General features: G+C 38.5%; 1 protein-coding gene across 4 annotated transcripts in view; it reads right to left on the reverse strand.

Annotated features, from left to right (window-relative positions):
- Window positions 1-12274, reverse strand: part of macrod2 (mono-ADP ribosylhydrolase 2) — a 272730-nt gene that overhangs the window by 165488 nt on the left and 94968 nt on the right. For all 4 annotated transcript variants that reach the window (XM_085922722.1, XM_085922723.1, XM_085922721.1 and 1 more), the window contains one exon: window positions 9059-9175. In XM_085922722.1, coding sequence (XP_085778848.1) covers window positions 9059-9175 — 117 coding nt within the window. The remainder of the gene's footprint in view (window positions 1-9058; window positions 9176-12274) is intronic.

Consider the following 12274-nt stretch of genomic DNA (forward strand, 5'->3'; position numbering starts at 1 on the left):
GCATTTCTCCACTGGCATTACCTTTCAAGCAACCTGAAGAAAAAGAAGCAACATGACAGTATGAAAACCCCTCAGGCTTGCATGTGTCATAAAAATTAGGAGGACATGACTCCATTCGGTGCTGCCAACACTTGTAGACATGAGGAAACCATCAGTGACCGTATCAACTGCATTGAATAGATAAAGCTTAACAAAGATACGTATGCAATGCAATTACATCAATTAGTGTGTGGATATATTCAAATGGCACAAAGGGTGACAATTTCATATTAATTTATGAATGTTGAAAACTACTGAAAACATGATGGTATGCTGGAACTATTCTGAGGTGTTTGGAATAATGGTGTTTTTGTAACAAAAGTTTCAACTGCAGCTCGGGCCACTAAATCTAGACTGAAATTAAACAACCTTGAAGGCGCACAGACTACCATAATTTCCGGACTATAAGCCACTACTTTTTATACAAGTTATCATCCAGTGCGGTTTATCTACGGATTTTTCATGATTTTTATGATATTGTAAGAGGATTTGTTTTGGTAATACAGATAATAGTAATTAAAACATTTCATTTAAAACACCTACGGCTTATAGTATGGTGTGTCTTGTATATAAACAAAACAAATTAATTTTAGCTGGTGCATCATGTATTCAGGTGTGGCTAATCCTCCAGAAATGACTGTAATAAATCATGTCTATGTATTTATATCAAGTAGTATAAAAGCTTCTAAATAAAGAAGGACACCGCTGAAAACCTTGTCAACCCCATGATATGATAAAAAACAAACACGTTTTTCCTTTAAATAGTCTTTTTGCACCGAGGTGGTGTCCCTAAAAACACACACAGGCTCTTTTGCATTGCTACCCTTCTCCATTAGAGTTTATGGCAAACCATATGCTGTTTAATGGGAAGGTTAATGTTATTTTTACGGACCACAGCAGGAGCCTAAACCCACAACATTAAAAACCTGCAATTGCAAAGTGTGATACAAACATAGGACAAAAAAAAAGTATGGATGTAAATATGTAAATATGCATCTGTAAAATATATATATATATATATATATATATATATATATATATATATATATATAATATACACGCACACACACACGCACACATACACAAGCACACACACACACATACACACACACACATTTACAATCCTAAAAGCCTAATGAACAGAAGAAGCATAATAATTTGGAAGAGAAAATCAAAGACAAGGCAACGGTTTAGGCGGGCGGTATTCTTGCATAATTAGCTGTGAAAATGGCACTACAGGAGACTGTTATTCAGCGTTGTTAATTAGTTTTTTTATCCCAAGCCTTGGATGAGGGGTAAACAAAGCCACAAGATTCAAACTTTTCTTTCTTGTGACAACGACACTGTCAAGTGAGCCATAAACTGTGCACTGCCGTCCCTGAGAATTAAGTGGTAGTGTTCTCCCTGGGTCTCGGTTACATTATCAAGAAGCCTGAGGCCTTGTGGGTATTCATGTTAAGTGCCTCTAGTAAATTATATAGTCTGTCCTTACAGGGGAAGAACTTCTAGAGGACATTGTAGGACATTCAAAAACATGGTGACAGATTTTAAACGAAATTCATTAAAGTCAACTTTGATTTACTTGTGTTTGCTTATCATGTGCGAGTGTTTTTTTCCACATATATTTTTATTTAACATCTTGTTCAATCAATTCTTGCTTTCTAAACAGCTTGGTTCTTCATATTATGGCTAGACAGCAATGCAATTTATTTGAAGCCTGCACTCAGAGAGGCGAACAGCTCCTGTTCTGACTGCAGGTGGGAGACAGTCTCAGGATGACAAAGACTTCGGTCATTGGAATACTTTGACAAAATGGCCTCTAATCGCTACCCCTAAATTGTTTGACGTGAGATTGCTCGCTAACAAAAGCATAGTGACTAACCTGGCAGCAATGGTCAGCATGTATGTAATACATAAATGTCGCTACTTGTTTATAGGCTCCATTTTTTTGTAGTAGTGTAAACAAGTATGTACAATGTAACATGGAGTCCTGAGCGATCTTATGAACCATGATTAGTCCTGTTCAAAATAATCATAATCAGTATCATTGATTAAACACTCTCTCAAAACAGTGTGGGAGTCGTGCAGAAGGTTGTCATTGTGCTGTTTGTCCACCAAATGAAGCTCTTTCTAAAACAGTGACAATTGGCCCAGTTTCAGTTTAACTTTCTGTACAGCATATATTTAAAATGAAACTCTGTCAAAGGCAACTCTGTCAAAGATGACAAAAATTGACAACAAAGAAAGGTTTTTCTCGAAGGTATCACTTAATGTGCTAGAGTAGGAGAAATGTGTTTCAACGTTAAGGATCAGCATGCATAAATAATGTTTTGCCAGTAACTTCACTCATGTTTATATGTCGTATGCATTTATAACCTGAATCAAAATATACGTACAAAAAAAACGAAGGGAGAAAAATAAAAAGAAAAAAGAAAAAAAAGAGGATTAGCCAGAGTCAAGACAGCAAACAAACTGAAAACAAAACTAAACTAAAAAAAAATTATAACTACACAGTTGGAATAGTTTGATGGGAAGACAGGATTGCATTAACGCTACTGCCACTTTCCACTTCAAACCTGACCTTTTAGTAGACACTTTTCATCTGCCACCAGCACACTACCATTCTGATGCATCACTGTCAGTGTGAGGCTCAGGCACCTTTACTGACGCCCAACAACCCACCTCTCCGCAACACCAGCACCTTTCCGCCTAATTTCAGCCTAATAGCTAGGCTGCCACACAGACTGTTGCTGCCCCTGCACCCCATTACTCCAAAGACCACTCAACTACTATTTCCATCATTTTTTTTTTCAGGGTAAGACCGCTTCACTACTTTCTTTCTGCTAATGTTTACCCGATCAGTCAAAATGACCCCCCACCCATCTCGTTTGCTGGTGATGAATGACCGTTGGCTGTCTCACTGACAGCTCGGCAGCTGACGCTACACAATTACAGTATCACCATTTAGGTAAAATTACCAAATTACTCCAGTCCTCAAGAGGCCTGAAGAACTGACAGGCCAACCAACAAAAGAAACAAATATCTGAAAAAGAGAGCAACAACGCTTGCCTCTACATGTGAATAGTGAAATTGAGTTTGCGCTGTTCCTTGAGAGGGGACCCATGCATTTCAACCGATGAGGAGCCAGAGGGAGAGTGGATTAGTCTGGCTGACAAAAAAAACAACAAAAAAAAACATTTTCCCCCTCATAAATAATGCTTAAAAACATCTGGCCTTTCCTTGATATGCAATCTTCCTTTTCATGCTTCCTTGTGTCAGTAGTAAGTTTACATTTCAATCCAAGAATAATAATGAGGAAATCACAATATTATACGTTTATGAAACGATCTTACTATTATTTCAGGAGGTAGGAGATTTTATGTCTTCATTTATATTCTCTTTAAATAAATTTAAAAATGTGATACGTGATATTATGATCACACTTCAACTTCTATTTGCACCTACCGACATGCATTTCTTAATACTTGATCAGTGAGAGATAAATTCGAGAAAAGCACGAGACTATCAGTCAGAGCTGGAGGTTAGATGGCATGCACATGAAGGGACATTTATGAGGCGAGTGTTGAAACTGAGCAGTAAGTTGCCTTTTGCTCTGTGTGTGGTTTTTCTCTCATGGCCACCGTGGTTGATTTAAACAAAAGAGCCTGCCATGATGCTAAAGTGAACTGCAATGTGTTGTGAAACGGTTAACTCCATTGTAGTGATCATTTCATTTGTGGTTAATAGTGCACAGTAAATATTGCTTTAAGATCATTACCCATTTTTTTCCTTTCAGAACTACTTGAGATCTTCGCATCAAAAAAGACCTTTAGGTCTACTCGTCTTTTTATGGCAATGAAGCAAGAGAAAATAAGTATGTTTGGCAAAATTACAACATTTTGATGTAAAAGTGTCCATAATGGAAATTAGACTGGTATACACTTGAACATTAAGCTCAGAATTAAATAAAAATAGTAACATTTTAAACAAAGCAGCCTTTATTGTTGTGTACGTGTATGATGAAGCAGACTATGCTTTCATTACTGGTGGAAAAGTTTACCTTGGCTGTCTATGTTTGCCGAGTGGAAGGATGGCTCAGACAGCCTGCTTTTCCGGAGTAAATAAGGCCTGGGAAACATTACTCACACTATCAGGGAGCAAAACTTATCAGCGGTGGATGATTATTAGCACAGGTGCACTTACAGTAAACACCAGAGCTCCACTTTGTGCTGAAAGGGAACATGAGATAAAGAAGCTACGAACTGAGCCAAGGTGCTGCTCCCAAAGGAGTTTTGTCTGCATTCCTAAATGTTGCAATGGATCACACAAGTACAGATTATTCAGAGTAGGAAGAAAAGTTTTCCGTAATAACCACCACCCTTTCAACTAAGTTGCTTACTTAGGGACCCGATGCTCACTCAATTTCTTATTATGCAGATTAATACAAGGGATGGGGCATATTGTGCTTGAAAGCGTTGACTCATTGAGTATATAAACTGCAGTAATTGGAAACTGATATATGTACTCTTCGCCAGTGATTTTAAAGGGCACAACATGTAAATCCATCCATCCATCCATCCATCCATCCATCCATCCATCCATCCATCCATCCATCCATCCATCCATCCATCCATCCATCCATCCATCCATCCATCCATCCATCCATCCATCCATCCATCCATCCATCCATCGTACTGTTCTCTATGATATCTTCTATGCAGTCCAAACACGATTTACAGATGAATATCGTGCTTGTGTAAGATGAATTACGCAGCAAAATCCACCTATTTTTCTCCATCTAAGGGGGGCAGGACACTTGCTGTCAACCAAAAATGATATCACAGAAGCACAGGTCTCGAGTTACAACCAATCATGACCCCAGAAAACAGGAAAGCTGTCCAGACTAGTGGGACTGCACATAGAACATAGTTGACCTCCTCTTTATAGTTGTCTGTTAGTCCCATGAGGTTACTAATTACAAGAAAGTCATGTGCACATATTGTAGCTAAATAAAACTATTGATGAGTCCTACTGGGATGAAATCGAAGCATAGAATGCTTATTACATCAATGAATGCATGACACAAGTAAGCTTGTGCGACAGCATATAAAATATGAATAAATTGCAGAGTGGAATGTTGCTTGTAGTTGTGCAGAAGTCTGAAAAGTGCTGGAGGAATGTGAAGACGTGGCGGGTCACAGTGGGGACAGAGATGGACGAGCGCGAGCGAGTGCATCGCATAGCGCCCGATGACTAATCAAAGGCTTCACTATAGTGTGGGTACAAGGTTGTACAGCCACACTATACAAGTGAGTGGCGGGGGGGAACAACACACAACGAAAACTGAAAATCCGAACTTTAAAACCGAGGAGTTGAAGGAAAGAAAGCATTTGTTTTTCGGTGACATGCTGCCAACATTCAGGTCTGGTGAATACCCACTGAGAACACTGTAGGATGATTAAAATGTACAAGATAACTTCTCAAAATGCGCGCACGACTGAAGAGACAATCTTAAGGACTATTAATTAGCAAAGAGTAGAATAAAGAGAACCACAACAACAGAATAGAATCTTCCCGCCTTGTATCCAAAGAGAATCCATTATTTAAAGCATATACACAGAGCTCAATGGGATGAGAGAAAAGGAGAAGCAAAACAATAAACAGCACAAGCATTTTGAAGTGTCAGTCTAAAACTCCTTTGGGGGTTGAACAGAACCGGGTAAAATATTTTACATGGGATGGGAGTGTAACAACAACAAATACAGTATCTTCTTCAAAGTTCCTTTGGGGTATTCAATTTTAAAGCATACAAGAGAAAGCTTTTGAATAGGTCCAAGTGAAGATGAGCTCTCAAGGTCTTTACTAAACATCTTTGGAGTGGACGAGCACAATTAACAAAACAATTCTGAGGATTGTTTCATCACCATCAAAGCAACAAGCACAATGACGCTGACTATTATGTAACTGACATCTATAAGGGCTCTTTTCAAATGACACGACCATCATAATAATAATTACATAATATCTATAGTTATTATTAAGTCATACATTGATCTGAAACCAACGTGTGGTGTGATTTATGATGAAAATAGATGGATCTTTAATTCTTTCAAATAGTTCTAATGATAAAATGGACAAACACATTTTGTAGTTAATTAAGGTTTTTAAATAGTACAGAATAGCAAACCATTTTTCATGAGTAGAACTATACATATGAATGGTGGTAGGCAATACTTGACATTGCATTTTTATTTAATCCTATCTATGGACAGATGAGTAACTTGTCTAAAATTAGGGTAAATGGGCAATTTTCTTGTCAATTTGATAGCTTTTTGGGTGTCTTTCCGCTATGGTAGGTGCGTAATTACTGTCATTGATTAATAATCCCTGGCCAGCCCCAGAATAATAAGTCCCACATGTACCCGGCCCTCCTAAAGGGAAGGCTCATTTGCCAGTGGGATTCACAGCCTAAACTGCTTAGTGGGATGTAAGGGGGACCAATTTTCTTGTCTGGAGAGGAAGTTTGAGATGGGGTGATGACGACGGCCGTTTTTCATTTCCTCAGACCATCACACATCTCTGACTAAGGACAACTGTGGTTTCAGCGCTCTTCTCCCTGTGGGCACTAAGTGGTTACACTCATCACAGACAGTCATATGCACACTCAATTTCTCATTAAAAAAATAAATAAATCAGCATCAAGTGAAGTGGCTGGAATCTTGATGAAGTGATTTTCATCTGATGTTTTCACTCAAGTGGAAGCACAATATAAAGCCTAGCCACATTTGATTAAACAGCACGGGTTGGACAATTTATTCTGCAATAATGGCATTGAGGACTGACAATGGACTAACTACTACAGTGGGGTTCACCAAAGAAGGATACAACCCTTGGAGATGTACCCTGTATTGTTACAGTGAGACTGCAAAACTGAGAATCAGAGTTCCAGTTTGAAAATGCTTGTGTGGTGAAAAGAGGATTCAATTTTTTCGAACCTAAAACTGTTTACCTTTTCAAATGGTATTCTTTCAAATTAAAATGGCCCGGCAACTCTGGAAAATGGATGGCAGGTGTTTGTTAGTGATTGTTTTGGTTGTACAAATATTTAATTTCCATGGATTTTGAGTTAAGCAACAAAAATGAAAACTGTGACATTCACAGAGGCCATTGTCCTCTTCTACATGAAAAAAAAATCTGCTGTGTGGTTTGTAGTTTATTAATATGTGTGCGTGCATAGGCGAGATAAATATGACCGCATAGAAAATTCATCAAAACAACGTGACTTGCGAGCGGAAAAATGCCATACTCAAAGCTGATTTCAAAGAAGAGAAGCAAGAAAGATTATGGGATGATGACTCCGATTAGTGGAGATACAAACATTTCAACAACTCCCGGTAAGATAGACGTCTTAGAATGAACTCCAATTAGGTTGATAATTGGACTGAGTGTTCCAAGTGAACAACTGCTCAAATCCATAATAACTTATCAGCACAGAGGACGTGTTTTACCCAGAGATAATAACAATAAGAGTACCCAGTGACAGTGTGATTGCTCCCTGCAGCTTGTTAAACTGTCATGGGTGCACCCTGTTTTTAGTCTGACTGTCCCAAAATGACAAACTCAGTTTATCTGCTTCATTTGTTTGTTATTCTTTACAACATATCTTAATTTTATCTGGGCCGCCATGTCCTCGGCTGTCTCATGGAAATCTTTCAGGGTTAGATTAGGACCAGGAGTGTGGCATCACTTAGTCCCGTTTCCCCTTTTAAAAGACACACGTCCTCAACAATTAGAAAATAAACTCGTATTCGAAAGTTGCAAAAAACTCAAGAGTACACAACATAATAAATCTCAGGTAGAGCTAGAAAACTAATGATCCCAACTAAGTTTCTCATCATTGGTAAATTACAACAGTGAAAGTTGTGTGGTTCGATAAATGAATAAATGATGACTAAAAAAACAATTAATCAAATGAAGCAACAAAAGGCCTGTCTGTATACAGATGATGCTCTCATTCAGCCATACAAGTACCAATCATAATTATTTTGGGGCAAAACAACCCTGATGTAAATGGATGACTTTTGAAAAGTAATGCATTCTAATTAAAAGTTTGTTCTCATTTTTTACTCCCCACTGTGTTATTCATGTGCAGGTGTGAGTACAGCCGTATGATTGGTATTGTTTTTCATCTCCTAAAGTCTTCTCCCAAAGTCCTCTTTACTCAAGCTAATACACCCCCCCCCACACACACACACACACATACACCCACACAAATAGCAACATGATGTGTTCGAGTGGTTGCATTCGTTTTTGCAACGTCAACATGATCAACCTTGCCGGTGAAGGGATCTCGAGCTCATATCACAAAACTAAAGCATTAGACACTTCATTAGGTTCACTTTTAACTCCCTAATGAGCTCTGCAGTATGAGAACAATATCAAAATGTTGATTGTACATTTTTTTTTGCACTGTCAAAAAAATATTTATTTAACAATATGGGTGTGGTCTGCAGTGAACAATGTGGTGAGGGTTTTTTATTATGATGGTTACATAAGTTAATTTTGAGAATAACATGCAATTTAAAAAAAATATAGTAATAATAAAACAATCCAAAACTAATGGGGGTATAGTAAATCAAATTACGAAAATGTCACACAGACTCACTCTTCCTACACATAAAAAGTCAACTTTCATTCCAATATGACACTGAATGTATCATATAATAATGTGGTATTTTGAAAACTTCCCTACGTGACTATGACCAAATGAGTGTATTCTCGGACTTTCGAGTTACTTGGTGTTTATTCTCAGAGCCTTGTATATATTTGTATATATGTAATGTTGTATATGTTTTTTTTTCTCATTTCATTGTGCAGATGTGACCTGTGAGTTTACAATTCTGCTACATTACATTGCATCTGTGCGTGAAAATAGAATAAAGCAGCAGCAGGTCTTGAAAGCAAAAGCGCACACAAGCACACACTGAGCAAAATGAATGCATTAATTACTGGTACTCACATCTTGCAGGGAGATCATAGCCGCAGGTGATCTTGGCTTTGCCGGTTCCACAGCCATTTAGTGTTTGACACTCATCAAAGAGACAGGAACCTGCCGCTCTGTGTATGCAGCCATCCACTGAAAAACACAGACAACAGACACAGACTTGAGACATGCATCAAAACATACCTATGACAAGACCAGAGCTTCACAGACACTAGGGGAATTTTGATCTTTTCATCTCGATGTCAAATTATGTCCATAACACGGCATTCTCAAAGACTCGAGTCTGCCAGAGTGCAGTGCCCTTGTTGCTGGTAAATATTGACAGGCCTAGGAATTAAATTAGCTGGGCTAGGATCTAATAACATCTCTGTACACAGTGAAAATGAGACTGTTCTTCCTGTAATCCCTCTCCCCTGTCAACAGCCATCTACAATCAGATCATTAACTATATTTTCTGCCCCATGCTGGGAATCTTATATCTATCCTCTTCTCTGTCGCAGTGAGCCTGGTGCGATGTGGATCAGCGTTCTGATTCTGTCGCGCTCCCTTCTGATGTGTGTCCTGATTCCGCGGAAAACGAAGCCCCCCCCCATGCAAGGTTTTAATTTTACCGGGTTAAGGCCGCGATTGTTGCTGATTGATGGCGCATCTTACAGAAGAAGGCAGAGAGATAGAAATCCACATTATCCTACTCTGAAAGCCTGACATCCCTCCAAGAGCATGTTATCAATCACACTGAAACATCATAAAATACGTCTCAAGTTGTCCTGCAGAAATCCTTACAAGCCATTAGAGGATAACAAAGCCAAGAGGAAGAACAATGACAGATGGACAAACAAAAGTGTCTTTTCTCTGTTTGTTTTCATTTGACCCAAGTAGAGGACTGCCCTTATCTATCAAAGGTTAGAGTTTAAAAAAAAAAAAAGAAAACTGAAACAACTAACACATTGCAATCACCAATGAGACCCCAAACCACCTTGGAATTGGGATAGACGTGTACAAGTGAACATTATGAAGACAAAATATATTTGGTGATGGGAGGTCCTCTATCTGAGTTCTTTTCAGTTTCTCAAGGATGAGTCAACAGCTGGGCAAAAGGTTTTCTGGGTCTATCAATCATCTTTAATGGAGTGAGGGAAAGCCGGTTGACAGAGACAGGGCCTGATGGCTTCTCGAAAAAGTAACACACATCTGACAGGGATGTGGATATGGAGAAGGATTGCTCTGGTGACAGTGGGAGCTACTTAACACAGCACAGAGCAGCTGTAGCGTCGGCTACAAGATTGGAATGTAGTTTGTCCACCAAACATTTTCCACAGTTACTAGTTATTTGCATAACAATGAAATATATATCTATATTAAGAATAACACTAAAAAAGAGGCTGTCACAATGCATAAAGATCTCCCATACAAAATAATATTTAGCTTTGTTTAGAATAAATAACATTAATTCAACACAAATGCATTTGACATTTGCAAATATACAATCCTGCTGAGGTTATCTTTTTTTCTATTTAAGAAAAGCAAGTTGGGTTGGGGAAAGGAAATAATAAAATAAATAAAAAAAAACTGGGAAATAATAAAAAAATAAATAATAAACTGGAAATAATACATATTTCCAGTTTGTGGCATTCACGTAGGAGTCTCTGCTCCCAAGACATTTCTCATGACTAGCAAGCAATTCTGATCTCTAGCCTACGAGTACCTTGGGAGCCCAGCAAGCAACAACATGAGGAGGTGCGCTTCATCTCAGTGGCTGGAGAAAATGATTCCAAGTGAAAGCTTCAATTTCCATCTCAGAGCTCTCCTCCCTTCCTACTTCCCTGATGCATTGCGTACTTCTAATGAGTCTGGGAATGTGTCCTCAGTGTCCATAAATATAATGAAAGATAGTGAAATGATTGACATAGCTGGAGAATGGATTTAATTTGCCTGTTTACAGGAATGAGTGGAGTTCAACAGATGCATTGTGTACCATATGGGTACAGGTCTGAGTGATGCAAATAAGATATGGGGGCTGGATGGGGAGCACAAAGAGAAAGACAGCTTTTGATTGAAAAAATAAAAATCACATTACGTGATGTGGTTGGGCATTGACATGATTTTTTTTAATTAACCAAAAGATGTGGCAGTTTGGATGTCAATTTAAACCCTAATTTAAGATGAATTTCATCGCTATCACAGCAGATTCATAAATTGTGTATGCCTGACACATTAAAAGTGCAGCCGCAGAATCTCATTATGAAAGAACGATATTTCATTTTGGAAAAGAGGATGGTACCAACTTATTTCATCTTATTTCTCTCAAGTGTGGCCTCTAAAATATAAACAAAAATTTGTGTGAAGTAACATTAGGGTGTCTATTTCGTTTAAATGATCTGAACTTTGAAATCTGGAAAGTGATGTTACGGACTCATTGGCCCATGCTCCACGCTGCGCAAGTTATGTGACCAAAAATCACGTGAGTAAATTACATAAATGAATGCAAAATAAAAAGGCTGAATACTTTTATCGTGCAGAATAACAATTGTCTTTATATATATATATATATATATATATATATATATATATATATATATATATATATATATATATATATAAACTGCTTATCCTGACTTGATAAGAGAACACTTTCCAAAGCAATTACTCAGTCCACACGGTTTAATGAAGCTCAACTTTGATCAGTAGCTTGTCGGCATCCCTCACATTTAATAATGAGTTCAACAACAGAGACTAAGAGAGCGAAAGAGCGAGAGAGAGAGACAGCCACATTGGCAGAGACAAAAAGGGAGAAGGCTGCGTCACTTTAGAGCACTTTGAATGGGTTACTCAGCTATAACCTTGGCTCCTGCCATTGTCTGAGGCACCTCTGGCTCAACCTCCCAAAGCTCAGCTCCCATGTGCATTAAGGGACCAGCAAAGCTCCGCAAGGCTTCTCCCAGGCATCCTGAAAACCAAGTGGCTTTCAATCGCTCCATCAGACACAATGAATACCTGCTCTGCTCTCATTATAATACCCTGCTTTCAGAAATAGTGTCAGCTGCAGTTTTTCTCTCCTAATTATTTTCCGCGCCTCTGAGGGTTAGGATCAGGACTGGAGCCAGAGGAGGCAGCATGGGGTGGGTGGGGGATGGCATCGGGTATGTTTGAGCTAGATTCTACCAAGCAGAGCCTGACTATCAGCAAGTAATCAAAGTAAGGGGAATCGAGTAGCATTCATATAAAGACAAT

This window comes from Syngnathus leptorhynchus, chromosome 10, assembly GCF_054491065.1.
Source record: "Syngnathus leptorhynchus isolate UIUO chromosome 10, UIUO_Slep, whole genome shotgun sequence".
Lineage (NCBI taxonomy): Eukaryota > Metazoa > Chordata > Actinopteri > Syngnathiformes > Syngnathidae > Syngnathus > Syngnathus leptorhynchus.